General features: G+C 42.4%; 1 protein-coding gene across 5 annotated transcripts in view; it reads left to right on the forward strand.

Annotated features, from left to right (window-relative positions):
• Positions 1–27,572, forward strand: part of PLXNC1 (plexin C1) — a 183,844-nt gene that overhangs the window by 108,132 nt on the left and 48,140 nt on the right. For all 5 annotated transcript variants that reach the window (XM_023738574.1, XM_023738575.1, XM_023738572.1 and 2 more), the window contains 10 exons: positions 2,450–2,537; positions 6,392–6,595; positions 6,710–6,895; positions 9,307–9,409; positions 13,020–13,121; positions 13,416–13,519; positions 17,863–17,901; positions 18,116–18,240; positions 19,167–19,365; positions 25,802–25,948. In XM_023738574.1, the coding sequence (XP_023594342.1) occupies positions 2,450–2,537; positions 6,392–6,595; positions 6,710–6,895; positions 9,307–9,409; positions 13,020–13,121; positions 13,416–13,519; positions 17,863–17,901; positions 18,116–18,240; positions 19,167–19,365; positions 25,802–25,948 (1,297 nt within the window). The remainder of the gene's footprint in view (positions 1–2,449; positions 2,538–6,391; positions 6,596–6,709; positions 6,896–9,306; positions 9,410–13,019; positions 13,122–13,415; positions 13,520–17,862; positions 17,902–18,115; positions 18,241–19,166; positions 19,366–25,801; positions 25,949–27,572) is intronic.

The following is a 27,572-nucleotide window of genomic DNA, read 5'->3' on the forward strand; positions in this document are numbered from 1 at the left end:
TAGCCTCGGTTTCTGGTGCAAATATACAATCCTTTTCATAATGAAAATGAAAAGACAAGCAGTATCTACATTTAAAGGATGCTCCCGACGCAAGAGATGGAAATTCCAAAATATACTCTTCCATATGAATCCAATGTATTAAAAAAAAAAAAAGATCTCTCCCTAGTTGAATTTATATCATTCAGATTTTGGAATGTAACCCTAAAGATATTTTCTTCACCTAACAGAGAATGAAGCTCAATTTCAAAGTACTCTCTAAATTACAGATGAAGCTTTGTAAAAAAAAAATCACTTCTAATATTTTTTATTTAAGATAAAGGGATTAATCATTAGGGAAATGCAAATCAAAACCACAATAAGATGCCACTTCATACGCACTAAGATGGCTATTATTAAAATAAGTGAATGAATGACTGGAAAATAACCAGTGTTGGCGAGGATGTGGAGAAACTGGAACACTCATCATTTCTGGTGGGAATGTAAAATGGTGCAGCTACTCTGGAAAACAGTTTTGCAGTTCCTCAGAAAGTTAAACAAAATTACCGCATGATCCAGCAATTCCACTCCTAGGTATACACCCGAAAGAATTGAAAGCAGGGACTCAAACAGATACTTATATCCCAGTGTTCATAGCAGCACTATTCACAATAGCCAAAAAGTGGAAACACCAAAGTGTCCATCAACAAATGAATGGCTCAACAAAATGTGATATAAACATACAGTGGACTGTTATTCAGCCATAAAGAGAAATGAAGTTTTGATATATACTACCACATGGATGAATCTGGAAAACATTAAGCCACACACAAAAGGACAAATACTGTATAACCCCACTTATATATCTAAAATAAGCAAATGCATAGAGACCAAAGTTTATTAGTGGTTACCAGGGGCTGCAGGGAGGAGAGAATGGAGAGTTATTGGAATAAAAATAAAATATTAAGGGAGAAATGGCATAAGGAAAATGGAATTTCAAAACCAAGGCTCTAGTATGGCACTCTACGGCTATCCCACCTCACTTCTTCCTGTAAATAAATTCCTTCCTATAAATGAAAACAAATATTGATATGGCACTTACCATGCATCAGATGTGTTAGTTACATCAATTAACTTGGTCAGTCCTCACTACAAGCCTAAGAGGTATACTATGATTAGCCCCTTTTACAGATGTAGGAACTGAGGCCTGGAGTGGTGAAAAAACTTTCCTGAGGCTTCCAGGGAGTCTGGCTCAGAGTATGTACTTTTAGCCATGACAATGTCTGCTTTGCCATAAAATAAGAGACTTCTTAATGAACTGAGGAGCCCAGGTGGCACAGTGGTTAAGAGTTCAGCTGCTAACCAGAAGGTCAGCAGTTGGAATCCACCAGCTGCTCCTTAGAAACCCTATGGGGCAGTTCTACTCTGTCCTATAAGGTCGCTGCGAGTCAGAATCAACTCAACGGCAACGGGTTTTTAGAAATGAACTGTTTTCTGAGCCTGTGTCTTGGTTTCCCCTGGGTCGCCGTACTTTGAATGTGAATGTATCTCTGCAGTCTGGCCATCAGCAGAGCATGCTTGGCTTGGTTTGCTAGTAATAACGACAAGTTGGCATGAGGCCATCCCAGCCCTTCCTCTTGTGGCTGGAGGTACATGTTTGTCAGGCTGCAGGGCTCAGGGTCTTCCCTTTGCCCTACACAAATTGACCTGCTCACACCTACCTCCTGTTCTTGTCATCAGGGGCTCGGCCAGCTGACAGAGCTGACATATTCAGGCTCCTGTCCCCTGGAATGAGTGTCTGGTGACCTACATGAACGGAAGCGTGAGGATAGCCAGAGCTGTGGACAGCTGTTTGTTTCACATCTAATGACCGCTTTGCTTATACATGATTATGCACGAAGAATATGTGAAGTCATTTGGCTTGGTTTAGGAGAGATAGAATATAGCTGTTACTTGTATCGTTTACCAAATAGGGATTTATACTTTTAACGTCCTTTGCGATTTTATTTTGTCCAAAGTATTCCCTATCTCCCTAAATAAGATATAATTGGTAGGTTGAAAGTTTGATTTTGAAAATTGTTAGATTGAAGCCTCTTCATATAGATTAAACAGCAATCAAACAAAATTTCTGTTTAGTGAAACCTTTTCAAGATATAGCTGATGATCTGATTATATGTGGCAATATGACACAACAAAATTCAAATTCTATAAAAGAATTTGGGCATTTTCCTAGAATTAAAATAGGATCTGACTTGAATTTTTATATTTATGCTTCTTGAAAGCCATGAATTTGTAGTCAGTATCTTTAAAAGACTTCTAAAATTATCCTGCATTTGAAATTAAAATTACTTATTTTGCTCTCAAATGTAACTGAGTCTAATATTAAATGTGAATAAATTGATAGCTTTGTTCATACATGCAAAATGCCTGTGTGTTTACTATGAAACTCCTATTGTTGCCTTTTTCCTTGCAGTGGTGGTCAAAATATAACCATAATGGGCAGAAACTTTGATGTAATTGACAACTTAATCATTTCACACGAATTAAAAGGAAACATCAATGTAAGTCTTTAGCTACTTTATAATAATGGTTCTTTTCAAGGATGATTTTGTTTTTACTACACTAAAATATATAGGGGAATAGCTTTTATTTATAGCCTTTGTAAACTTTCACCTGTTGTGTGCTACCTACCATCTGTGCTCTAATGGAAATAATAAGACCTTCTACTTGTAGTTGAGTACTGAGAGTTGTGGCATAGAGGAAAGAGGAATGAACTTGGTGTGAAAAGACCTGGCGTTTTCTCCTTGTGTGAGGTATGGCAAGTCACTTGAATGAGCAATGTTTATCAATATGTGTGAAACTACCTTGTGACTGCTAAAGGCATGAAATAAGAATAGCATTTCTGTGAAGGAGTAGGGAGTGATGTTCCCATTTCACAGAGAGAGCTGCTGATCAGAGAGACTAATTTGCTGAAAGTCCCAGAAAACATTTCCTACTCTTCTCCTTCTCTTGCCATTGTCTCTATAGCCCTACTTGACCCTTCTGATCTCACTCCTCTGCCTTTCATCTCCTTCCCAAAGTGGAAATCATAGGAGGGGGTCTGGTCCCCACCCCTCATCTAGTTCTCACATCAACACAGTCACAATCATGCCTCCTCACTGCGGTGTGATAGATCACTTTTGTGTGTGACCTTTCTAGCCATGGTCTTGTAACTCCCACCCAAGTGATCGGGCAGGACTGTGTGATATGGTAATTGTGGCCCACCAAAGGGATTGGTCAGTTTTGCCATCCCTCTGGGCTTGAAATGAGCCATCCCAGAGGTGGGAAAGAGAAGATACCACCACCACCAAGGAAGAAGAGCCAGCGAGTCCTTTGGATCCAGGATCCCTGCAGTGAGAAGTTTCTGGAACCAGGATACAGAGAGCTGTAATACCAAAGGCAGCGAGACCCAGCTCAGGCGCCTTTAGTTTGAAGCTTCTGCAATAGGAGCTTGAAGGGAGATGAGGAAATTCAGATATAGGTTGTCACCCGCAAGCGTGTTTTTAAACTCCTCCCGAATGCCCATTGCCGTTCTGTCTTCCCCTTTCTCCCCTTTCCTAACGAGAAATGTAAAGGCAGCCTCTCTGGGGCCCAGCCTGATCACTTCCCACCAAGAGCAGCTGAAGACCTGGTGCCTGCTTAGGATCAGTCTGAACCCAGGGTGTAGAAACAGGAAGCCTCCCAACACGCCATTCTTATGCCTGTCCCACACACGCCTGTCTACTGACACACTTCAGAGCCAGGTCCAGGCGTCCTGTTGTGTCTGATTACAGCTGGGTCTGCACAGAGTGAACACATCCAGTTAAGTGATTTGTACAGATTGACTCTGACCAGAGACATGGACTGAGTTTATTGGTGGATTTGCTCTCCCTCTTCAGTGCTGTTCTTAAATCAATGCCATTGAGTAGAATTTATTGAACACCCACTATGGGCAAAACATCTTGCTGGGTGCTGAGACCAAAGATAAGTAAGAGAGTCACTGCCTTCATGGAGGGAGATGGCAAATCTGCACTGGGATTGATAGTTGAGGGCATAGTACGCCATCACAGGGATGTTATCAAGTTCAGGTGCTCCGGTTCCCTTCCAGCTCAGAAATCCTATGAGTCCGAGAAAGCACTGTGGGTTCCCACATGACAGAGAAATCAAATATGGATGGAAGGTGGTTTAGTGATAGAATCTCTCCTTCCATGTGGGCAACTGGGTTCGAGTCCCAGCCAATGTACCTTATGCATAGCCACCACCAGTCTGTCAGTGGAAGCTTGTTGTTGCTATGATGCTGAACAGGTTTCAGCAGAGTTTCCGGACTAAGACAGACTAGGAAGAAGGCCTGGTGATCTACTTCCAAATATCAGCCAGTGAAAACCCTGTGGATCACAATAGTGTGGTCCCATTGTGCATGAGATCACCATGAGTTGGGGGCTGACTGGAAGGCAGGTAACAACAATAACAGCAGAGGTGGAGCAAAATGGGTAGGATTTAGACAGGTAGAAGGAGGGAGGTAATTTCAGGTAGAAAGGACAGGGTACTCAGGCAGTGATAGTAACATCCATCAGTCTCATTCAGTTGAAACTTAGGTCAGGAATGACAAGGAAGGATGGCTGGACAACTGCAATGGGACCATATAAGAGAGTGTCAGACTGAGAACTCTACCCTTTGTTCTGTAGGTAACGGGGAGCCAGTGAAGGCCTTTGAGCAGGGAGTGACATGAGTATAGGGATACTTGATTATTACTCTGGCAGTAGTGCATAGGATGGTTTGGAGAGGCAGTAACTACAAAAGGCTGGGAGACCAATTAGGATGCTTATGCAGATGGCCAGCAGGGTGTCTGGGCTGAGCTGTCCACCGAGTGATCATGGGTGGTGGAGGTCTAGAGTGCTGGCGGAGGAGATGGTGAGGCTAGAGACGATCGGGTTATCTTTGTAGATGTTATCATTGAAGGGAGAGTGGGTATGACACTGTGGGAGTGAGAGCACAAAGGAAGACGAAAAGAGTGCCTAGGATGGAATCTTGCAGAATTGCTTTCTTTTAAAGAGTGAAAGAAAAGAGGATGGCCAGTGAAGGTGACTGAGAAGTTGCTCAGAAACCAGAGAAAAAAGAACATTTCAGATGGTGGGAGCTGGTCACTAATGTGGAAATTTTCAGACTTGAGGATAATGAGGTTAGGGTGATCCTGTTGCTAACAATCTTTCTAGAAGGCAGTTTCAGTTAAAAATCAGCCTGCCAAGCGTTCAGGACTGAGAGGCTGCTGAGAAGGTAGAGGCAGTGGGAATAGTGGTTTTCATCATATTGACAGAACTATGAGCTAGAAATGCAGGGAGTCCTTGGCTGGTGCAAATGGTTAATGCGCTCAACTGCTAAACAAAAGATTGGAGGTTCGAGTCCACCCACAGATGCCTCAGAAGAAAGGCCTGGTGATCTACATACTTCCGAAAAACCAGCCATTGAAAACCCTATAGAACACAGATCTACTCTGACACGCATGGTTTGGGGTCAACTGTATGGCAACTGGTGGAGACCAGGTCTTGCTTATTCCAATCTCAGCTCTTTGCATCAAATTTTTCAACCTGTTTCCTCTTCCTGCCGTCTTTTTTATTTACTCTAGCATTAAGGGAAACAAAAAAAGAGGAGAAGTTCTCCCAGTCTGATAAATTTCTTTTCACGAGTTTTAGATGTAGTTGCACTTCTCCTTTAAAACATTTGTCAACCTCCCTTACCCACCAGCTCTCTCTGTACACCCGCAAATGGCAATGTGTATGTTGTTTGGTGTATTTCTTTAAATAAACCTGTAAAGCAGTCCACACTTTGTGCATTGTTTCCAGTTTTTATTCTCTTCGCTTCAGCCATGGGGGTCATGTTGTCACTTTTACTGTTGTTTTCTCCCATTTTCTGTTACCCCTGCAAAGCCTTTACTTCCTTGTGGTTAGTGACTTCTGCTAAAGCTCTGCAGGAGGTTCCCCAACAAACAGTGACTCAGCCAACAACAAGCAGGTCAGGAGCTGGCCTTTGCTGAGTGTCATCTCCTTCCTTCTAGTAGTTTTCCTGGATTCAGCCTTGCTGGCTTTAAGGACACATAGGCTCTTTTGCTCAAAGTCTTCCCCTCTCTCTAGCCTACTTCGTCCTGCATCACCTGTTTTGCCATTGCACAGTCTTTTGGCTGCTTCCATCATCACTATCTAAGCACTTTTGCATGTAAAATCGCTTTAAACTTAGCCTTCACAACGCTGGAAGGTAGGTAGTATTTCTATGCCCATTTTACAAATGAGAAAACCAATGCACAGAGAAATTAAATTACTGAGGCCACTTAGCTTTTAAATATCAGAGCTGGAGTTCTTTCATGAAGTTATTAAATGTTCTTTTATTTTTTTTCCTCCCCCAGGTGTCTGAATATTGTCTGGCGACTCAGTGCAGGTTTTTAGCCCCCAATTTAAAGAGCTCAAAATTGCGTACAAATGTCACTGTGAAGCTAAGAGTACAGGACACCTACTTGGATTGTGGGACCTTGCAGTATCTTGAAGACCCCAGGTTTACTGGGTATCGGGTAGAATCCGAGGTGGACAGGGAACTGGAAGTAAAAATTCAAGTATGTTTCCTTTTCTTGGGTGGGATGTGCCCTTCCTCGACTGGAAAGGTGTGCTTATGGTCGTGAGTCTCCACACGTGCCCTGATTTCTTCATCTTTGTTTTGTTCTTCACAGAAAGAAAATGATAACTTCAACATTTCCAAGAGAGACATTGAAATTACTCTCTTCCATACGGAAAATGAGCAATTTACTTGCAACTTTGAAAATATTACTAGAAATCAAGATCTCACCACCATCCTTTGCAAAATTAAAGGCATTGGTGATGCAAACAGCATTGCCGCCTCTTCCAAGAAAGTCCGTGTAAGTCACCTGACAGTCCCACCCGTTATTTTACCTGATGATCTGTAATTTTTCGCCTAAACAGGGAGTCAGAATGGAATCTTTCATGGACCTTTGGATCTTCACTTTAAATAGAAGATAAACAAAACTGGTAATGCAAGCCCAAGCATAATTCCTCCAAAATTGCTGGCAGAATCCATCCATGTGCCTGTTAGAATGTCAAAGCACTGAACACACCGTTGTCTATAACACTAACGAGTCTTGATAGCTTTTGTTCTACCCATACATTTAGACTGTAGCATCTGCAAGCAGAATCTCAGTCATGAGCTGTCATTCTTTTCCTGAATGCAGAGGTGACACGTCTTAGCAGAGACCCAAGGTGGAGGCCTCTTTGGCGTACTCATAGTAGTATTAGATTCTTATGGAGAGCAAATAAACTATGGGTCATGGGCTGCTTCCTTTACCATGAAGTCATACTTGCTACAATTAATCTTTTTCCAGACATGTTTGAGGGACCCATCGTGGTTATATTTATGTTCCACAATAAAGATGTAAGACCATAGGGAAAGGAAACTTATTAGAAGTCACCCTTTATCATGTTCATGCCATATGAGGCTCTACACAGTCTATGCCAAAAAATGCTTTATGATCTATAGTCATAAATAACTGGATAAAGGACAAGAGAAAAAAATACCAACAAAAGAGCTGTGTTCATGTCCCAGCTGTACCAGTTAATAGCTATGTGGCCTTAGGTAAGTCTTTATTCTTGCCAAGTCCCCCTTTCTCTCTCTGTATGGTAAACGGGGCAATGATAATTATAAAATCAGTAGCAACAATTAAACTATAAAGTACTACCACTTTTCAAGTTAGTTGAGAAGAACCTTTTCATCATTCACGGAATAGTTCCTGAACACTTACACTCTGATAAGAACACTGTGGAGAAGAAAACAGACAAAAATGTCTTCCTTTATGGAGCTTACAAAAAGAGACATATACTAAAGAAAATAAGTTTTAAAAAAATGTTTTCGTTGTTGTTGTTAGTTGCCACAGAGTCTGCTTTGATTCATGGTGTCCCCATGTACAACAGAACAAAATGTTGCCCAGTCCTGCACCATATTCACCATCTTTGGTATGCTCGAGTCCGTTATTGTGGCCACTCTGTGTTTTGAGTGTCTTCCAACCTAGGGGGCCCATCTTCCAGCAATATATCAGACACGTGCCCGACAGCCTTGCCCATGTGTTTTCTTCGCAGAATTTTATGGTTTTAGTTTTCACATTTAGGTCCTTAATCCATTTTGAATTCGTGTTTGTGTATGGTGTGAGGCATGGATCCTGTTTCGTTGTTCTGCTGGGTGGGTTTGAACCACTAACCTTTCAGTTAACAGCCTAGTACATAACTGTTGCATCACCAGGGCTCCTAATGAGCTAACCCAGTTAAGTGAAATAGTGCATTTCATCTTCACTACAGCCCTACGAAGCAGGCACTATCAGTGTCCCATTTTAGAGATGAGGAAGGTGAGGACTGGAGAGTTGAATAACTGACTCAAGATCCTACAGCAGTAAGGAGAGCACATGGCAAAGCTGGGTGTTAGAACCTGGGCTGTCTGGGTCACGATCTGTCTTCCAGGCCCTTTGCCTACACGTCTCTGTAGGAGCAGCCACGGCTGCAGGGACAGAAATGCATCTTAATACTTGTGTGGATGTCTGTGGAAAATAAGGCTTGATGGAGAGGTTTTCTCTTTACAAGTTTTATGAAATTTTTATAACCAAAAAATGCTAAAAGTGGGAAACGCCCTTAGGGATTATCCGGTCAATGTTGACAAACTGGTTTTCACCACAGAATGCTTTATTCAAAACGGGCCTTCCAAGGAAGCCTGAGATGTGGAAGAGGCAAAAGTTGAGTTGTTTCCTTAGAATAAGGGTGGGTACTTCCAAACAACAGGTTAACCAATAACCAGTTGCCGTCAAGTTGACTCTGACTCCATGTGTGACCCCATGTGTGTCAGAGTAGAATTATGCTCCACAGAGTTTTCAATGGCTGGCTTTTTTTCCAGAAATAGATCACCAGGCTTTTCTTCTGAGATGCCTTGAATTACCAACCTTTTGGTTAGCAGCTGAGCGTCTTAACCATTTGCACCACGTAGGGACTCAACCAACAGGTTACCACCTCTCTGTTGCCCCCACTCCTGCAATTTAAATCTCCCAGGGCAAAGAAGGTCAAAGTTTAAACTCTATAGGTCTAGTCCAGCCCACCTCAATTTATACATCGGGAAACTGATGCACTGTGAGTGTTCTTGATTTGCCCAAAGTCACACAGCTAATCTGCCCCAGGGTCAAGACTTGAACTCAGGGAAACCATTTGGGGGGAAAAAAATGTACATAAATATGGTATCCAACTCGATTGGATCTAATGTCATTCTCTGCCCCATTAGGTCAAACTGGGAAACTTGGAGCTCTTTGTTGAGCAGGAATCAGTTCCTTCCACTTGGTACTTTCTGATTGTGCTTCCCGTCTTGCTAGTGATTGTCATTTTTGGTAAGTGCCCTGTTTAATTTTGTCAGAGAAATTATTCTCTGGAGCCTCTCCTCAGGCAGGCAGACTTTCCACTTTTAGGAGCTGTTCGCTTCAATAAAGTGTTAATGGATGAAATCCAAAATCAAAACTATGGGAATGGAATAATGAGTACGTGTTGGGAGCTTTCTAAACATTTTTTAAGGATGCCTCATTAATAAAAGGCTGGATTAGAAAGATGGTGTCTTGGTGTTTGAGAAATATCATCCATTTTGCTTTTTCTTTCCTTTGAATTGTAACGATAAATATCCTATTTAGATTATTCCCTCAGGACTTCTCTGGGAGTTTAGACTCACAGGAACTTAATTATCTCATCCTGCCTTTTCACCTTGCTAAACAACCCATCCCAGCTCTGCTTTTCCTGGCAGAAATATACTTTAGAAGTATTACCTGTCCCATCTACAACAATATTTCAAGGCTCATTCTAGCACAGTGATCCCACTGTGGTTGCCCCCTGACTCAGTCTGGCCGACCAGTGTGTTCTGTTTGGCCCACACAGCATTATTTAAAACTTTGAAGTAGTTGACAACATTTAAAAATTGGGTGACTTCACATTCTTAAAATCTCTTGAAAAATGGAAAGATCTGGCAACACTGGATCCCGATTTTTCCACAGCATCAGTTTGCTGAACTGAGTAGCAGCTACCCCTTTGAGACAAGTCATGTGTCACTAGGTTTTCACCAATCTCCACCACTCCCTATTGTCTCCATCCAGGCCACTTAACTCGTATATGTACCTGGTCCCTGTAACCATCTAGTTTGTGACCTCTGTTCCTAAGCTGCTTTTGGTTTTAAGTCTATTTCTTCTCATCCTTCTTAGAAAAAAAGGGACTCTTCTCCACCAACTAATGTAGCATTTCACATTGCTTGATGTAACACAGGTATTGCCTTTCTAGCATCTTAGGCTAATTGAGGCAGTTGCTAATGTCTCCTTCCAGACATTCATTCCCTCCCTCATTCATTCATCCATGTACATGATGTTTGTTGAGCACCTGTTATGTTCCTGGTAGCTATGCAAGTCTCTGGAGCCAGAAAAGGTGAGTTAAAGCCTGGTCCTTTCCCTTGGGTGGTTCACATTCTAGTGTGGGTAAGATTTATGTGTATGATTAACTGGCCTAATGAAATGGATTCATTTTGCAGAGGCCATATTTTGCCATTTGATTATTATTTTAGGTATTTTTTCATGCTCTCCCCAAGTTGTCCATTGGGCTTAATAGTTTAATGAAGTCCTGGCTGATGCTGGCTTTGAGTAAGAAGATTATCTGTAAATTCTAAATGCTGGACTCTATTTTGAGAATCCACCACTGTTAAGCAGCCCTATATATGACAGCCTCACCATGGACTCAGATTCACTTTGTGGCTTACTAGAAACCTCTGATCTTTTCCTGACCTGTGTGTGATTCACCACTCCTTTCCCCTCACTTCGTTTACAGAGGTTGGTTATCTCTTTAAGGTGAAGTGGGCTAAATTTGACACCTTGCTTTTGGCTTCGTTTGTATCTGCAAAGCCCATTAAAATTCTCATCCCCTTTTTACAGTGATGCCAGGGCCACATGGGTCATCATCAGTATGAGTAGTTGTGCTCTTTATTCCATCAAACACATCATTAATGAAAACACCAAACACACCTGGCCTAGCCTGCCACCTGCAAAACATCCCCACCATGGCCTCACCTGTAGACTGTAGCCATGAAAAGCTCACTGCTTTAAGATTGTGGCCTTTTAGCTGCCTTTGCATGCAGTAAGCCACTGTTGCTCAAGGTGCAGCCTGAGGAACATTGTCCCAGTGTCTGCTCCTGGAAAAAGGGGTTCCATGGTCAGTGAAGTTTGGGAATCACTGCATACTCCACCTTTTCATGGAGATGCACAAATGCATGTCATGATTAGAATTGCTGACTTTCTAAAGTGGTTCAGTGAAGAAACCTAACCAATTGCTGTCAAGTCCATTCTGACTCGTGGCGACCTCAGGTGTGTCAGAGTAGAACTGTACTCTGTAGGGTTTTCAATGGCTGATGTTTCAGAAGTAGATCACCAGGCCTATCTTTTGAGGCACTTCGGGGTGAACTTGAATCTCCAACCTTTTGGTTAGCAGTCAGGCAGGACTTTGCCAGTGAAGAAATGTATTTAGTTTTGTTTCCTCTAGCATCATTCACAAAGGAGCCCTGGTGACACAGTGGGTAAGCGCTCGGCTGCTAACCAGAAGGTTGGTGGTTGAAACCTACCAGCTTCTCTGCGGAAGAAAGATGTGGCAGTCTGCTTCTGTAAAGATTTACAGCCTTGGAAACCATACAGGGCAGTTCTACTCTGTTCTACAGAGTCGCTATCGACTCGACGGCAATAGTTTTTTTTTGTTTGTTTGTTTGATTTAGTAGCAGAGCCCTTTTATCAGGTAATTCCTATTAAAATCTCCAGGAGAAATTTTCTGGAGTAATAATAATAGTTGACAGTCTCTGAGTACTTATTCTTTTAAAAGCACTGTTTTAAATGGTTTCTGAAGGTTCCTTTTTGTAGTCCTCTCACCATTGCAGTGAGGTAGGCACTCTTACAGAGAAGGCAGTCAAGGCACAAAGATGCTGGGGAACTTACTCGAGGTCCCGCAGCTAGTAAATGGCAGAGCAGGGATGTGAACCTGAGCTCCAAGCCCCTTCCATGTCTGCCTCTACAGCACAGTTGAAAGCAAGATAAAGTGGAGAAAGAGGCAGGATCCAGATATGGGGTTCATTGTGGACCCCCCATCATGCAACCTATGCAAGTTTGGCTTATATAACTAACCCTGGGTCTGTGATTTCTTTCCACCATTTGTGGCTCAACTTTTATTTCTCCAGGGATGTTGAGAAACATTAAAAAAAGAATGGAACAATGTTAGTGGCCTGTGGCTGTGGAGAAACTTGGCTGTTTCATTACTTTTCAGCCAGCTGGGATCTTCGGTTACAAGTGAAGGTTATTTGATTTAGTTTCCACTTTTAAGAGGAGTGGATTTTTATCTGTTGCATTTTAGTGTCTTCCTCTTTAGAGTGATCCCTCGCTGGGAATTTTCCTTTTTATAAAATCTGCCTCTTAAATGCTTTTTTTTTTTTTTTGGAGGGGGGAGCGGCGTCTCCTTTATTTTTTTTCCTTCCTTTTTTATTTTTTTTGCATTGTCATCTTTCTCTTTTTTTCCTAAAAACAGATAGCACTACATTTGCCAATTTAACATGTTTCACGTATATAATTCAGTGAGATCAATGACATCAATTGTGTTTTGCAAACATCATAACATCCTTTGCCAAATTTTCTGTTCATGTAAACAGAAACTCAATGCTTCCTAAAAAATAACTCCTGTTTCCTCCTCTCCCTCCTGCCCCTGGTGACCACTCTTAAATTCTGATTTCAATCTATTTGCCTACTCTAGGTATTTCATATTTGTGAGATCATATAATATTTGTCCTTTTGTGATTGACTTATTTCACTCAGCATATAATGTTTTCAAGGTTCATTTCTTTTTAAAGGAATTATAAAGGCTGGTTTGGGGGTTTGCTTTTCACTTTTGTTTTTGAAGTTAACATTTCGATTTGATGCTGATTCTCTGTCTCCTCAGCCGCTGTGGGGGTGACCAGGTACAAATCGAAGGAGCTGAGTCGAAAACAGAGTCAACAGCTGGAGCTCCTGGAGAGCGAACTCCGGAAAGAGATACGTGATGGTAGGCCCCAAAATTATTTTATCTGTAGAAAATCAAGTCATTTTTTTTTTTTTTTTTAACTCTTAAATGGTGACAGTAATGAGAAATGTTTATGTAACAGAAGACAACTGAACAGCAGGGTCTGGACCTGCCTTTGTGTTTTACTTCAGCTCTTCTCTGCAGCCAACCAAGTAATTATCTATTGTTTCTTGTTTAATGAAAACTAAGGTCATACTCTGTGTTAGACAAAACAGCAGAAGATCTTATCCACTGTTTGTTGAGTTAAAATATTGCTCTTGGGATTCTGTTTTGCAGGCTTTGCTGAGCTGCAGATGGATAAATTGGATGTGGTTGATAGTTTTGGAACTGTTCCCTTCCTTGACTACAAACATTTTGCTCTGAGAACTTTCTTCCCTGAGGTAAAAGAGCATTGATCACATTCCTAAGGTTGAGTCTTGAATAATAATGAAGGTGCTTGTTGCTTTTGTGAAAACAGTGATTGTGCTTAGGAAGCAGCTGTAGATAATAGGCTTGGTTCCAAATAATGGCTTAAGTTTGAGCACAGCAGAGAGGAAAATAATTAATTGCATTGATTAGGGTATAAAGCAGTGATGGGTCACTGGCAATTACTCTGTGTCCGGTAACAAAAACCTAGGAGGGACAGAAGTTCAGAGTGATGATTTTTGCTATATTTTACTACCAGTTTAGAACTGAATTTGTAGCTGGGAAGTGAGCTAGTTTATTTAGAAATCAATAAATTGTGGGCTGGCCAACTTCTTGTGTTTATCTGCATGACTTACATTGCGGGTGCTAAGTTATTCCCTATTACTTCTGAATTGGAAATGAAAAGTACTAGCAGCCTAAAGGGAGGAAAGTAGATATGGCTAGAATTTGAGCTGATAATAGGCATTTATAGCAATGTAGGGAGTTTCTCTAGTCCCTGGAGAAGGACATCATGCTTGGTAAAGTAGAAGGTCAGCGAAAGAGAGGAAGACCCTCAACAGGATGGATTGACAACAGTGGTTGCAATGATGGGCTCGGGCATAGCAACGGTTGTGAGGATGGCACAGGACAGAGCAGTGTTTTGTTATGTTGCACATAGGGTGGCTATGAGTTGGAACTGACTTGACCGCACCGAACAATAACAACAAAGTGTTTATGGTTCTCTTCAGCAGTTATTCTCTCATGAATTATCCTCATTCAGTAGAAATAACTGCATGAAATTATTACTTTGTTCTAGGTCTCTGAGGAGTATCTAATCCACCCTTGGCTTTTCAGTCTCACCTATGTTCTAACACCTCCATTTTCTCACTCACTCACTCAGCCTTGTTCATTTACCCTCCTAAGTCTTTGGTGAGGTACACTCATCCTCCACATTATCACCTCCACATCCCCATCCCCCAGCACCACAATTTTGCCCTGTTTGTTCAGAACTGCTGACTATGGAAGGCCCAACCTCTGGAACACATCAACACCGATTATCATATTTATATCTGAACTACTAAGCAAAGCCCAAAATCTCTCCAGGCCAAAGGAGAGCTTGTATCACCTTACCAGAAGCTTCTCAGCTGCACTTGGCCAGAAGCCTAGGGTTCAGAAACCCAGACACAAGCAGTAAGCAGTTTCCAGCTTCTCTGTAATTCTGAAAGTGGACACCATGATATGTGATGCTGTGTCTAGAGGTTGGAATACCTCCATAAAACACCCACCAATTGTTTTTGTCCAACCCTTAGTATTGTAAATCAAGAAAGCTATAAATAAGACTTCAGCCTTTTGCACTTGTGTGTGAATTTTTTTTTTTTTTTTAACTTGTCCTCTAAGACAAGGCACTGAGATTTGCCATTTGCCTCCTCATCCATTTCTGTGGCAGAACACCACCTGGGGAGGGAAGTTGAGTTCCCTGAATCAGGATGACTGTGCAAAGGTTGCATTATGAGTCCTATTTCCCAGCTATCTGAGATCCCCATTAAGAATTTAATAGCAATAAAATAACAGATTTCTACCATCAACATGAGTACTGTGTGGGCTTTTATGGTTAGTGATTGCCCTTGAGTGCTGAATAGAATAATCTGTGGCCTGAAAAAGAAATTTTCCTATCTTCTAAATTCAGTAATCAAGAGCAAGATAAAGTGATGAATGTAAAGGAACACTGTTGCGAGTTGAATGTTTAAAAAAAAAAAAAAATCCACAGGAACAATGCTGTGTTATTTTAGGAGAAGAGAGAGAGTTCCAAGAAGCCAAACTGATTTAACTCAGGGTTATGTATAATCTTGAAAGGCAAGGGGGAAAGACATAAAACTTAAAGTCAGAAGGGATCGTTAAAGGAGAGAACCCAGAAAAGCAAGCATAAATTTATCAGAACTCTATCAAGAAGAACTAAGTCAAAAATGAATTTAGAATAATTAAGAAAAGATGTAGAGAACAGGGGAACATATTATGTTATGGACAATGCAGTTGAAATGCATTCTTGGCTACAGATAAGTCCTTGTATTAATTATGCCCTTTACTGATTGATTGGAGTCCCTGGGTGGTGCAAACAGTTAATGCGTTTGGCTGCTAACCAAAAGATTGGAGGTTCGAGTCCACCCAGAAGTGCCTTGGAAGAAAGGCCTAGCAACCTACTTCTGAAAATTTAGCCACCATTGAAAACCCTATGGAGCACAGTTCTACTCTGACACACATGGGGTTGCCACAAGTTGGAATCGACTCCATGACAACTGGATGTTTACTGATTGATTGGGAGCCAAATCCTCTCGGCCTAGAGCTTGGGTGATGAGGGAGATCAGGGACTTGGGTGATTAACACTTACCAGATTACAATAGGGAAAACCCAGAGGGAACTGTTGGTTAACAAAGGAGGCCAAAGGAATCCCCAGACCCCTGATTCTTGGCCCTGTTGGTTTTGACTTTGAAAGCCTTGCTTTTCGTTATATTGATTTTCTTTGTTCTGCTTAAAATAGGAGAAGAAATAGGGTAAGTAGAGGATCTAACTTTCTGGAAGAGGGAAATTTGAAAGGAAGAAAAAGGCTTAGAACATAGGGAGTCAGGTGGATTTCCTTATTTAAGGTCAAGAATCATTCCCTTTAGAAAGATTAGTCCAAAGGACTAATGGATCACATCTACCATGGCCTCCACCAGACTGAGTCCAGTACAGCTTAATGGTGCCTGGCTACCACTGACTGCTCTGACAGGGATCACAACAGAAGGTCCTGGACAAAGCTGGAGAAAAATGTAGAACAAAATTCTAACTCACAAAAAAAGACCAGACTTACTGGCCTGACAGGCTGGAGAAACCCCGAGAGTTTGGCCCCCGGACACCCTTTTAGCTCAGTAATGAAGTCACTGCCGAGGTTCACCCTTCAGCCAAAGATAAGACAGCCCCGTAAAACAAAACGGGACTAATGAGGCACAGCAGTCCAGGGACAAGGACTAGAAGGCAGAAGGGGACAGGAAAGCTGATGATAGGGAACCCAAGGTTGAGTAAGGACAGTGTTGACATGTAGTGGGGCTGTTAATCATTGTCATAGGGCAACATGTGTACTAACTATTTAATGAGAAACTATTCTGTAAACCTTCATCTAAAGTACAATAAAAAAAAAAAAGAATCATTCCCTTTAAACTGCACAACTACATAAAGTTGGTTCAGCAGAAAAATATTAGGAACTCGAAAAGGCAACACTATGGCCTGTGTTTCTGTTTATTACTAGGGGAGCATATGGCCAAAATAGTTTGAGGTCTTCTACTGGTGCTAGCAAATTTGAAGCTATGAAGCAAAAAAATTATCTTCAGGAGAAACTTACTTTAATAAAATATAAAAGTGGCCAAAATTTCCAATGATTACCAAAAAAGAGAGAAAAATCCGAATGTTTGAGTTGGTATTTTTTTCTCTGTTGATTCATATAAAGTGCTATTCAACACACTTTTAAAATTTAATTATGCAATTTCCAGTGAGGCTTATGATACATTAAAAAAAGAAAACTCAAATTTGAAAGTTTATATTCAAGAGCTACATAGCATAGCACATAAAAATATTTTTAGAAGCCAGTGGAACAATAACATTGTGGTCTAGTTTGCCATAAATTAGAGATAAAAACAATTATAATAGCTAACAGAGATCACTTATTATGTACTCATTCATTCTCTTTTCACACTGAACCCATGAGGTGGGAACCATTATTATCCGCATTTTACAGATGAGAAAAGTCAGGGAGGGTTAAATAACTTGTTCAAAGTCATGTGACCAGTGTATGCTAGAACCAGGACTGGAACCCAAATAGTTTGGCCCTGGATTCTACACTTCTAACTGCCCCCACGCTACCACCTCTCTGATAACATCACGTATTGAGACAATCTATGCTGCTAAGCTAAGACTCTTGTGAAAATTTACCAACCATAATTCAGTATTTATCCTTAGAAAGTAAATTGCTTGAGGAGTGGTCTAAACATTTGCATAATCTTCTTGAACGACCATTTCTTTAACTTCTGAGTCAGTTCTTTTAAAGTGTGAGATTCCTTCATCCACCAAAAATGGGATGGATACAATAATTATTCTTAGAGGCTTTCAGAACTCATTGGTGTTTCTTGAGAGCAGAATAATTATTTATTATGTGTTATAGGCTATGCAGCAAGCATAAACTCAGGGGCTCTTCAGATTAGCAAATAGTGTCTCTACTTTATTAAAACGGACTTGAGTATTATAACAAAAATACAGTATTCATTTCCTTTGGATGTTATGAATAATAAAAGTGTCTCCTTCCTCTCAGTCAGGTGGCTTCACTCACATCTTCACTGAAGATATGCATGTAAGTCTATAAGTTTTCATTTTTAGCCCAGTGACTACCTGACTTTCACAGTGTTATCATCATCATCATCCCCCTTATTATTACTGTGAATTTTTACTATGCATTTTTTTGGGGATCATGATTTCAAAATTAAATAATTCATTGTCTTGGAAAACCCATTGTGGGTCTACTTTTTAAATTCAGATTTTTTAAATTATATAATTTTTTTTTCCAGAACAGAGACGCCAATGACAAGAATGAAAGTCTCACAGCTTTGGATGCCCTCATTTGTAATAAAAGTTTCCTTGTTACCGTCATTCACACCCTTGAAAAGCAGAAGAACTTTTCAGTGAAGGACAGGTATTGATCAATTCTTTTGGAATCTGAAATCGTTCAAGTACAGAAAATAAAAGCTGGGCCACTTATTTTCCTTCCAAACCACTAGCCTAACTTTGTCTCCTGAGGATGCACACTTATTCAAAGGCTGGTTGATGGGGTGGTTCTGCGGCAATGCTGTTTCAATTTCAGATCATACCACCGCAACACAAATTCTAATTTGAAGACACACACACGTACAACCCTGAAAAACCCCAACATCAAGAAAAAAACTTAAGTCCTTAATCAAAAATGAGGAAGTGTTATTTTCTATTTTAAAAAACACCCTTGAAATTAGGGAAAGATATTAACTTCTTGTAACTGCTCTATCATTAGTGCTGAAAACACACAAAATATCCTCAAGTCAACACTGGTGTGTAGTTTTTATGGCTTGAGGACAGTAGTGGTCAGAACTCAGACATTAGAAAAAAAAAAAAAGCTCAGGATTGAGGGGGAGTGGCAGGAAGGAATAGGCCGAGTACAGGGCATTTTTAGGGTAATGGAACTATTCTGCACGAGACTATAATGTGGGTGCATGACATTATGTATTTGTCAAAACCCATAGGACTATACAACACAAAGAATGACCCCTAATGTAAACCATGGACTTTAGTTCATAATAATCTATCAATATTGGTTCATCAGTTGTAACAAATATACCGCATGAATACAAGATGTTGATAATAGGAGAAACTGTGTACAGAGGGGCGAGGGAGGATATGAGAACTCTCTGGCCTTTCTGCACAAAATTTCTGTAAGCCTAAACCTGCTCTATAAAAACAGTAAAGTCCATTAACAACAAAGGCGCTCAGCAGGACAAGCACCCCCTTGCCCAGCAAAGTTCCATGAAAATCACCAGCAACAAGCCAAGCCTACAGCTGACGGTTCACTGAGGCTCTGTTTTTAAACAGGTGTCTGTTTGCCTCCTTCTTGACCATTGCACTGCAAACTAAGCTGGTCTACCTGACCAGCATCCTGGAGGTGCTGACCAGGGACTTGATGGAACAGTCAAGTAACATGCAGCCTAAACTCATGCTAAGGCGCACGGAGTCCGTGGTCGAAAAACTCCTCACCAACTGGATGTCTGTCTGCCTTTCTGGTTTCCTTCGGGTAAGTGTCGCATCCCTTGGCAGTGTCAGAGGTAAGACAATAGGTAGTTATTTTTAGCAGCTGCTGATTTCTTTGTGGAGATAAGTCCTGAGTGCTCCATGGTGTCAGCATTTAACCTCTGTTAGTCTTTGTCCTGGAGCCCTGGTGGCACAGTGATTAAGAGCTCGGCTGCTAACCAAAAGGTCAGCAGTTCGAATCCACCAGTCGCTCCTTGGAAACTATCAGGCAGTTCTACTTTGTCCTCTAGGGTCACTATGAGTCGGAATTTGCTCGACGACAACTGGTAAATCTTGGTCCTTATGCGGAGCTAATAGAGGGAAATATAAAAATTGTTTTTCCTGTAAACTGGCTTGTTATTTCCTGTCGAGTTGATTCCAATTTACAGAGACCCCATGTGTAAAGAGTAGAACTGCACTCCCTAGGGTTCTCAAGGCTGTGACCTTTTGGAAGCAGATTGTCAGGGCTTTCTTCAGAGATGTTGTTGGGTGAGTTTGAACTGCTAACCCACCTTTGAAATTAGGGAAAGATATTAACTTCTTCTTACCGTTCTAGCTTAGGTGCTGAAAACACACAAAATGTCCTGAAGTTAACATTGGTGTGTAGTTTTTATGGCTTGAGGACAGTAGTGGTCAGAACCTAGACATTAAAAAAAAAGAAGCACAGGATTGCGGGGGTGGTTAGCAGTCCACCACCTAGCCATTTTCACCACTCAGGGACTCCTGTAACTGGCTTATGTAAATGTAATTCATTTAGAATTTATCCAGATAAGACTTTTCAAGGGAGCCCTCCCTTTCATCATTAACATTAATTAACACCCATAGCCCAGTAGGCCGATTTAAGAAAACGTCCTGAGTAGAGGGAATATTTCAAATCCTGAAGAGTACAAACTGTTTTCAGGTCCCTGGAAACATTTGAGAAAGACCCGTTTACCTACCAATACGCTCTAAGCTAGTTACAATCAATCCGAACAAGTCAGTCCACATTAAAGCAGATCCCCAAGGAACTGCCTGCCCTTTGAGGTCACTTTGTTGGAGTTACTGTATGAACATGGTTGTAATCTAACTGAATCTTAAAATCTTTTGGAATGCAGACTTTCTGCAGATTCCAGTGGTTAAGAGCTGTGGGCCCTGGAGCCCACTGCTTGCTTCGAACCTAGATTTCACCACTTACTAGAGTCCTTGAGCAGATTTCTGGACCTGTCTGAGCCTTGGTTTTATAACCTGTAAGATTAGAAGAAGAATATTGTAGGACTGTTTCGAAGTGCAGATAAGAAAATGTATGCAGGTGCTTAGCACAGAGTAAGCACTCCATCAATGTTGGCCATCATTATTATAAGATATTAATATGAAAATAAAGGTGAACCTAATCTTCATTCAGCCCTCTGAGGCCCCTGGTATGGAAGGTTCTTATCTTTCCTTAATTTTATCAGCCATCCAGATTCCAGGGGAACTGCATGATTGTATATTTGTAGCTAGTCCTGAAGTCTAATTAAACTTTTGAGTAAGATACACTGCTATACCATAGGTTTTAACAGTGCTACTTAAGTTCAGATCCAAAACCAGCACTTTAATAGACTGTGCTTAGTTTAATGTTTAATGCAATCTTACGAGCAGATGCACATTTTTTTTTTTTACCAACCCCTTCCTCTCCCAAGGCAATACCCATTTATTAAGATTAATGAAATATGCCTTCTTTTCTGTTTACTTGGTATAAATCATCATATGCTTTGGGGAGGTGTTGAGTGGTTATTTCCGGGTGGAATATGTTTTCCTCCCACCATCGTTGCTTCAGCCACAACTGCTTCTAAACAGAGAGTAGGACCCTAAGCCGGTTCCTTGGCCTCTTGGTCTTAAAAGGCTGACTCCTGTTCTGCCACAGTTCCATGGAATCAGTAGCTCTGTGGGTGGTGCCAAATAATCCACATTTTTAACAAGCTTGTCCAGGTAATTCTTAGGTGCCATACATCTGAGAACTCCGGGGTAGTAGAAAGAGCATGGGGCTAGGAGTCTGAGTTAGAACTATCAAGTTGGGGTTCTGAAATCCTTGCTGACTTAGCTAGTTGTGTATCTCTGGGCTTGACACTTTCCATCTGGGCATCCATTTTCTTTCTACTAAGTGAGGGGTGTGGTCATTGGTTTTAAGTTCCTTTCTGGCTCTTTCTACTGGGATCTAGTGATTCTTACTCTAAGCTCTCAAGGGCTGGTTCTCCCATTTCTCTTGCTGCTCTTAGGCACTAAAGGGGTGAGGCATTCAGTAAATCTGGGATCCAAGCCCTAACGGCCCCCTTGAGCAAAGGATTCTGGGTCAAGCTTTAGCAGTGCTGATTTGAGAGTCTCTTGAGCAATCCGGTGGTGAGGGGGCAGCACAGCTCACAGGGGAGGAAGTGGGGGAGGACGCTAAGCCAGTCAGAGACACTTTCACTTTCAGTGGAATAATTCCCTCTGGTGAGGAAGGCCTGGCTTCCCTCAGCCAGGTGCCCAAGGGGTTTGGGGCTCTGACAGCCCTAGTTTTCCTGCCATACCCCGCAATGTTTGAATGGGAGTCACTAGCTCTTGACCTCTAGGTAACTTTCCCTTCTAAGCCTCCAAGGCTTTGTGGTAAAATAACAACAGCAACAACCTTCCCCCTACAAAAAAAAGCAAACCAGTTGCCATTGAGTCTGTTCTGACTCATGGCGACCCTGTGTGTTTCAGAGGAGAACTGCTCCATAGGGTTATCAATGGCTGTAACCTTACAGAGGAGCCCTGGTGGCGCAGTGGTTAAGAGCACAGGCTGCTAACCAAACGGTCGGCAGTTTGAATCCACCAGCTGCTCCTCGAAACCCTATGGGGCAGTTCTCCTCTGTCCTGTAGGGTCACTGTGTGTCAGAATTGATAGCAATGGGTTAATCTTATGGGAAGGTCCTTAGGTGGTGCAAATGGTTTGCATTCGACCACTCACCTAAAGGTTGGTGGTTTGAACCTGCCCGTTGGTACCTTGGAAGAAAGGCCTGGCTGTTGGCTTCTGTTAAGATTATAGCCAAGAAAACCCTATGGAACAGTTCCCCTCTGTAACACATGGGGTCACAGTATGTTCGAATTTATTCCACAGCAACTAACAGCAATCTTATGGAAGTATATCACCAGGCGTTTCTTCTGAGGTGGACTGAACTATCAACCTTTTAGTTAGCAGTTGAGTGCAAACTATTTACACCACCCAGGGACAACTATTGCCATTTATTGAATGTGGCAGACGTTATGCTAAGAGCTTTGCTTAGCTTTTTCTCTTGTAATCCTCTTAACAGCCCTGTGAGGTGAGTACCTTATGACCATTTTGCCTATGAGGGGTTTGAGTCACACAGAATAGACTCTGACTTTACCCTAATCCCACAGCTAGCATGTGACAGCGCCAAGGTTCAAATACTCTTAGCCACTCTACTTACTGCTTCCCTAGCGAGCAGGTTCCTGTGGACATGTTCAGGGGAGGACTGAGAGATGGAAAGAGATCACAGGTGCCAAAGTGTCCAGCTCAGTCAGGGCCAGAAGTCTGGTTGTGGAGGAAAGGATGGTGAAGGGTGAAGAGTAGTTCCCATCACAGGAGGCGCAGGGTGGGAGTAGGACAGTAAGGTGGGCTCTGCCGTAGGCTGCCTCCATGGGGAGCTGTATGTTGAGAAGATGGAGTCTGCCCTGGTCACATAGATGGCTAAGCCCGGCCCAGGTAGGAGAGGGGCCTCCTGTCCCCAGCAGGTGTGACTAACCTAGAAATCGTGTTCAGTGGTGACAAAGAAACTTCAGGACCCTGTAGATCCCTAAGCTGGCCACACATCAGAATTTCTTGGGAAGTTTTTAAAACTATGGATGCCCAAGCCTCATTTCCAGGGATTCTGGTTCTGTAGGTCCAGAATAGGGCCCAGGTATCTGAACGTTTTTCACAAGAGTCCCAAAGGATTCTGGAGATGATTAGTCAGGTTTGGGACCGTGAATGTGGGCAGCAGTGTAAGATGCTGTTGTTGTTGGATGCCGTCAAGAGTAGAACTGCCCCATAGGGTTTTCTAGGCCGTAATCTTTACAGGAGCAGATCACCAGGTCTTTCTTCCAAGGAGCTGCTGGGTGGGTTCAAACCACCAACCGTTTGGTTAGCAGCCAGGTGCTTAACCGTTGTGCCACCAGGGCTTCTTGGTGTAAGAGATGTTACTAATTTCAGTGTCTCTCCACTCTGGAGAATTCTTGACCATAGGACCATTGAGTCAGTAGCTGCCCAGGATAGCCCATCTGACCCCCTACCTTCAACCTCTGCGGGCACATCCAGCCACTCACAACAGCTCTCACCCCCATCTGTGATCTGTGTTGGAGGAGAAGAGAGAAGTAGGGGTTCTAGTTTTGTGGTTAGGACATCACCTAAGGGGTAGAGGGAAAGAGAAGAGAGCAGTGAGGTTGTGAACCACCAAATAAAGGAAGTTTCTCATGATAAATAAATGTCATGTACTAGTCCCAACTCTCTCTCCCCTTTGGAAATTTTTTGAACATTCCACTTCTGTCCTACACTGAAGAGACTCAAGGATCTATCTATCAGCAGAGGGGACAGAAATGATAAAGAGTGCCCAGCAGACTGAAATGTGTGAGGTGTAGTGTGGGGCTAGGGACAAGAGGAAGCCCTGGGATTGGGGAAGACAAATGTTCTTGCAGTATGCATAAAGGATGGGGGTAGGGGTGGGGAGGAGGGGAGCGAAATCCCAATAGACTTAAAAGACATCCATTACCTGTCCAAGGGAATGCAGGTGAGAAACGAAGTGGAATCCTCCTTTCAAAGTCAGAGCTGTTAGCCGTAAAGCTTTGTAAACTGGTGCTTCGAACCCTACCTGGTTTGACTTCCTAGCCCTGGCCCTAGCTTGTCCTCCCCGACGTGTTCGCCTTAATGTCTGGTGATCATTCTTGTTGTTGTTAATTGCTGTTGAGTGGGTTCCGACTCTTGGCAATCCTATCTGTGCAGAGTATAACTGCTCTGTAGCGTTTTCAAGGCTATGACCTTTCAGAAACAGATCGTCAGGACTTTCTTCCAAAGTACCGCTGGGTGGGTTCAAACAGCGAACCTAGGTTAGCAGTGGAGCACAAACCATTTGCACCACCCAAGGACTCCTCTGTTGATCATGAGAAGGTTGTTTGTTTAGCAAATACTGTATAGCCCACCCAGGGCTACATGCCTTAGAAGGATGCTGTGGAAGCCTCCTCCACTTGGACCGCTCAGCGTCCGTTTGAGCACGTTGCTGTTGTTGTTGGCTGCCGTTGAGTTGGCCCCCAACTCATGGAGACCCCGTGCACAATGCACAATGGAACAAACGTTGCCTGGTCCTGTGCCATTCCCATGATCGGTTGCAGATTGGACTGTTGTGATCCGTAGGGTTTTCATTGGCTGGTTTTCAGAAGTAGATCACCAGCCTTGCTTCCTAGTCCATCTTAGTGTGGAAGCTTCACTGAAATCTGTTTAGCATCATAGCAACACTCAAGCCTCCACTAACAGACTGGTAGTGGCTGTGCTTGAGGTGCATTGGCCAGGAATCGAACCCTGGTCTCCTGCAATGAAAGGCAGAAATTCTACCACTGAACCAAATTTAAGGCATTTAAATAACAACAGAGGAGGTAGCCCCTGGTCCAGGAAAAAGTATACACAGCAGAAGTTTGGAGAAAAAACCATCAGGATGGATTGGAGTGTATGGAGACAGCATTAGAAGAAATGGCATTGGCTCTGGTCCAGGGAGAGGAGGTAGCATGTGTTTGTGGGCCAGCGCCAGCAAAGGTGCAGAGGTGGGACTGCAGGATGTGTCTGGGAACCGAACGGGAACTGGCCTGGCACACGCCAAAGAATAAGGCTTCAAATTGCTTAACCAAAGACCACGCCCTTCATTAAAAGCTGTAAACACCAAGAAGCATCACCCCTGGCAAATGTATAAAGTGTTCTAACATTTATTCTTGTTACCAAGGCTAATTGTTGTACATTTTTTAAAATGCCATTTATTTTTGGTTTGCTAAAAAAAAAGGCAATTAAATAAATAGGAGTGGAAGCAAAGGTTAAACCTCTGCCTCTGCCTCTACGGCTGTTCATAGGCATTAGTCAACTGAAAAACATTAGCCTACCATATATAAGCCCAGCATAAAATAATTATAGACTACTGTGCGTACTTCCTGTTGCTGCTGACTGTAAACGTAGTGAATGCGTGTGTGCATGTGTGTATGTGTGCACGCACATGTGTGTTGGGGAGAAGAGGCAGTTTCTTGTGTATCCGAGTTTTGCTCCGAATCCTAAGTGGAGCAATATGTATTTTCTTGGGAGTTTCATGCTGATTGTTAGAAAACACCACCTCCTGTCTCCTGTCATACTGCCATACACTGAAACTTTAGTACTTTGGAAAGTGCAGTGAATTCAGCAGAAAGCTCACTGTCACTTTTGTATCTTTTCCAAGGAGACTGTTGGTGAGCCATTCTATTTGCTGGTGACGACTTTGAACCAGAAAATAAACAAGGGTCCCGTGGATGTCATCACTTGCAAAGCCCTGTACACCCTTAATGAAGACTGGCTGCTGTGGCAGGTTCCGGGATTCAGTACTGTGGTATGTTTGTGATAATACTTTCCATCGAGACTCAGAAATATGTCTGGCTGGGAATTGGAGGGTGGAGGTGGGGAGGGGCCACTTGGAATGAGATCATTCTTACTGGGGGAGGGCTCAGGTTTGGTTAATGTAAAACAGTAGTTGATAAAATATTAACACATGTTCACATAATAGATTTTAATTACTTGGATGGGGGGAACGCATTGTAATGATGCCTGGGGTACTCATCAATTTCCAAAGATTTTAATATCAGGATTGCTTATAGCTTTCAGCATCCGCAAAGGAAATGCAAAGTACTCCCTATTCAGCACTTATAATTGGCAATCAGAATTTCTCAAATGGCTCTGCTCTGGAAGACAGTGTGTGAAGATACATTTCAACCAAATTGAGGCCATCTTATTTTAGAACGATACCACAAGACAAATTCAACTGCGTTCCCCATGCAACACGGCACCCTTACTTTATTTTCGTGGATTAGTTACAAATGTCTGGTGTCATGCACTTAATGTACTGTGATCTCATAGATATTTTTAGAAGAATGCTGTAAATCACTACAGTAGCATGATTGCCTAGCTGCTGGAGGGTTTTACCCATTTGAGAATTTCCTTTCAACTTACCCCCACCCCACCTGCCCACTACCCTTCCTAAAGCAAGGGAGATCAATTTATGGCACGTTCTGGAATTTGAGAGAGGGAGTCATGCATGGAACTTATCTCCAAAATTACTTAGAAATTTCCTAGGCTGTTCTGTTAATATAGACTTGGGGAAGAGATGGCTGTGTTCTGGTTGAAAATTAGCAGACACTTGCAGCTGCAAGATCTGTAGCTTTATAGAGACTCTGGCTTCTTCACAATCTCACTAGTGGAGGAGGAGGGGAAAATTACAGTGGGGTTTTGGTATTGCTTATTAAGGGAGCTGAGTCTCCTGTGGCTTCACTCTGGATGGTGAGTGCTACGGTGTCATACGGGAAGAATTCATTCCCTAATTGGAGAAGGCACCACTTTGCTGTGGACCGTATTATGGTTATGTCCTCTGGTGGAAGAATATTCCATAGATCAGCTTCTTTGAGTTCTCAGGCACTGCCAGATGTCGCTCATCCCTCCGCTGAAGATGGCTCCATGCTCAATAGCCATCTGAGAGGTGGGAAGCTGAGCCAAAAGTCAACATTTCTCAGTATTCTGATTTCTGTATATACCCTCATCTGCATCTGAGAGGCAGTGTAGTATGTGCAAAAAAAAAAAAACAAAAAAAAACCGAAACCTATTGCCCTCGAGTTGATTCCAACTCATAGTGACTGTATAGGACAGAGCAGAACTGCCCCACGGGGTTTCCAAGGCTGTAATCTTTATGGGAGCAGGCTACCATATCTTTCTGCAAAGAGTGACTGGTGGGTTCGAACCACCAACTTCTCTTAACCACTTCGCCACCAGGGCTCCTTGTGTAGTGTGTGCAGTGGTTCTCAAACTTGAGCTTGCACTGGAATCACCTGGAGAGCTTGTTAAATGCTGATTGCTAGGCAGCATCCCCAGTTTCTAACTGAGTAAGTCTGCATTGTGGCCCTGGTGGCACAGTGGTTAAGAGCTAAGCCTGTTAACCAGAAGGTCGGCAGTTTGAATCCACTGAC

The sequence above is a fragment of the Trichechus manatus genome, unplaced genomic scaffold (genome assembly GCF_000243295.1).
Source record: "Trichechus manatus latirostris isolate Lorelei unplaced genomic scaffold, TriManLat1.0 scaffold00119, whole genome shotgun sequence".
Taxonomy (NCBI): domain Eukaryota; kingdom Metazoa; phylum Chordata; class Mammalia; order Sirenia; family Trichechidae; genus Trichechus; species Trichechus manatus.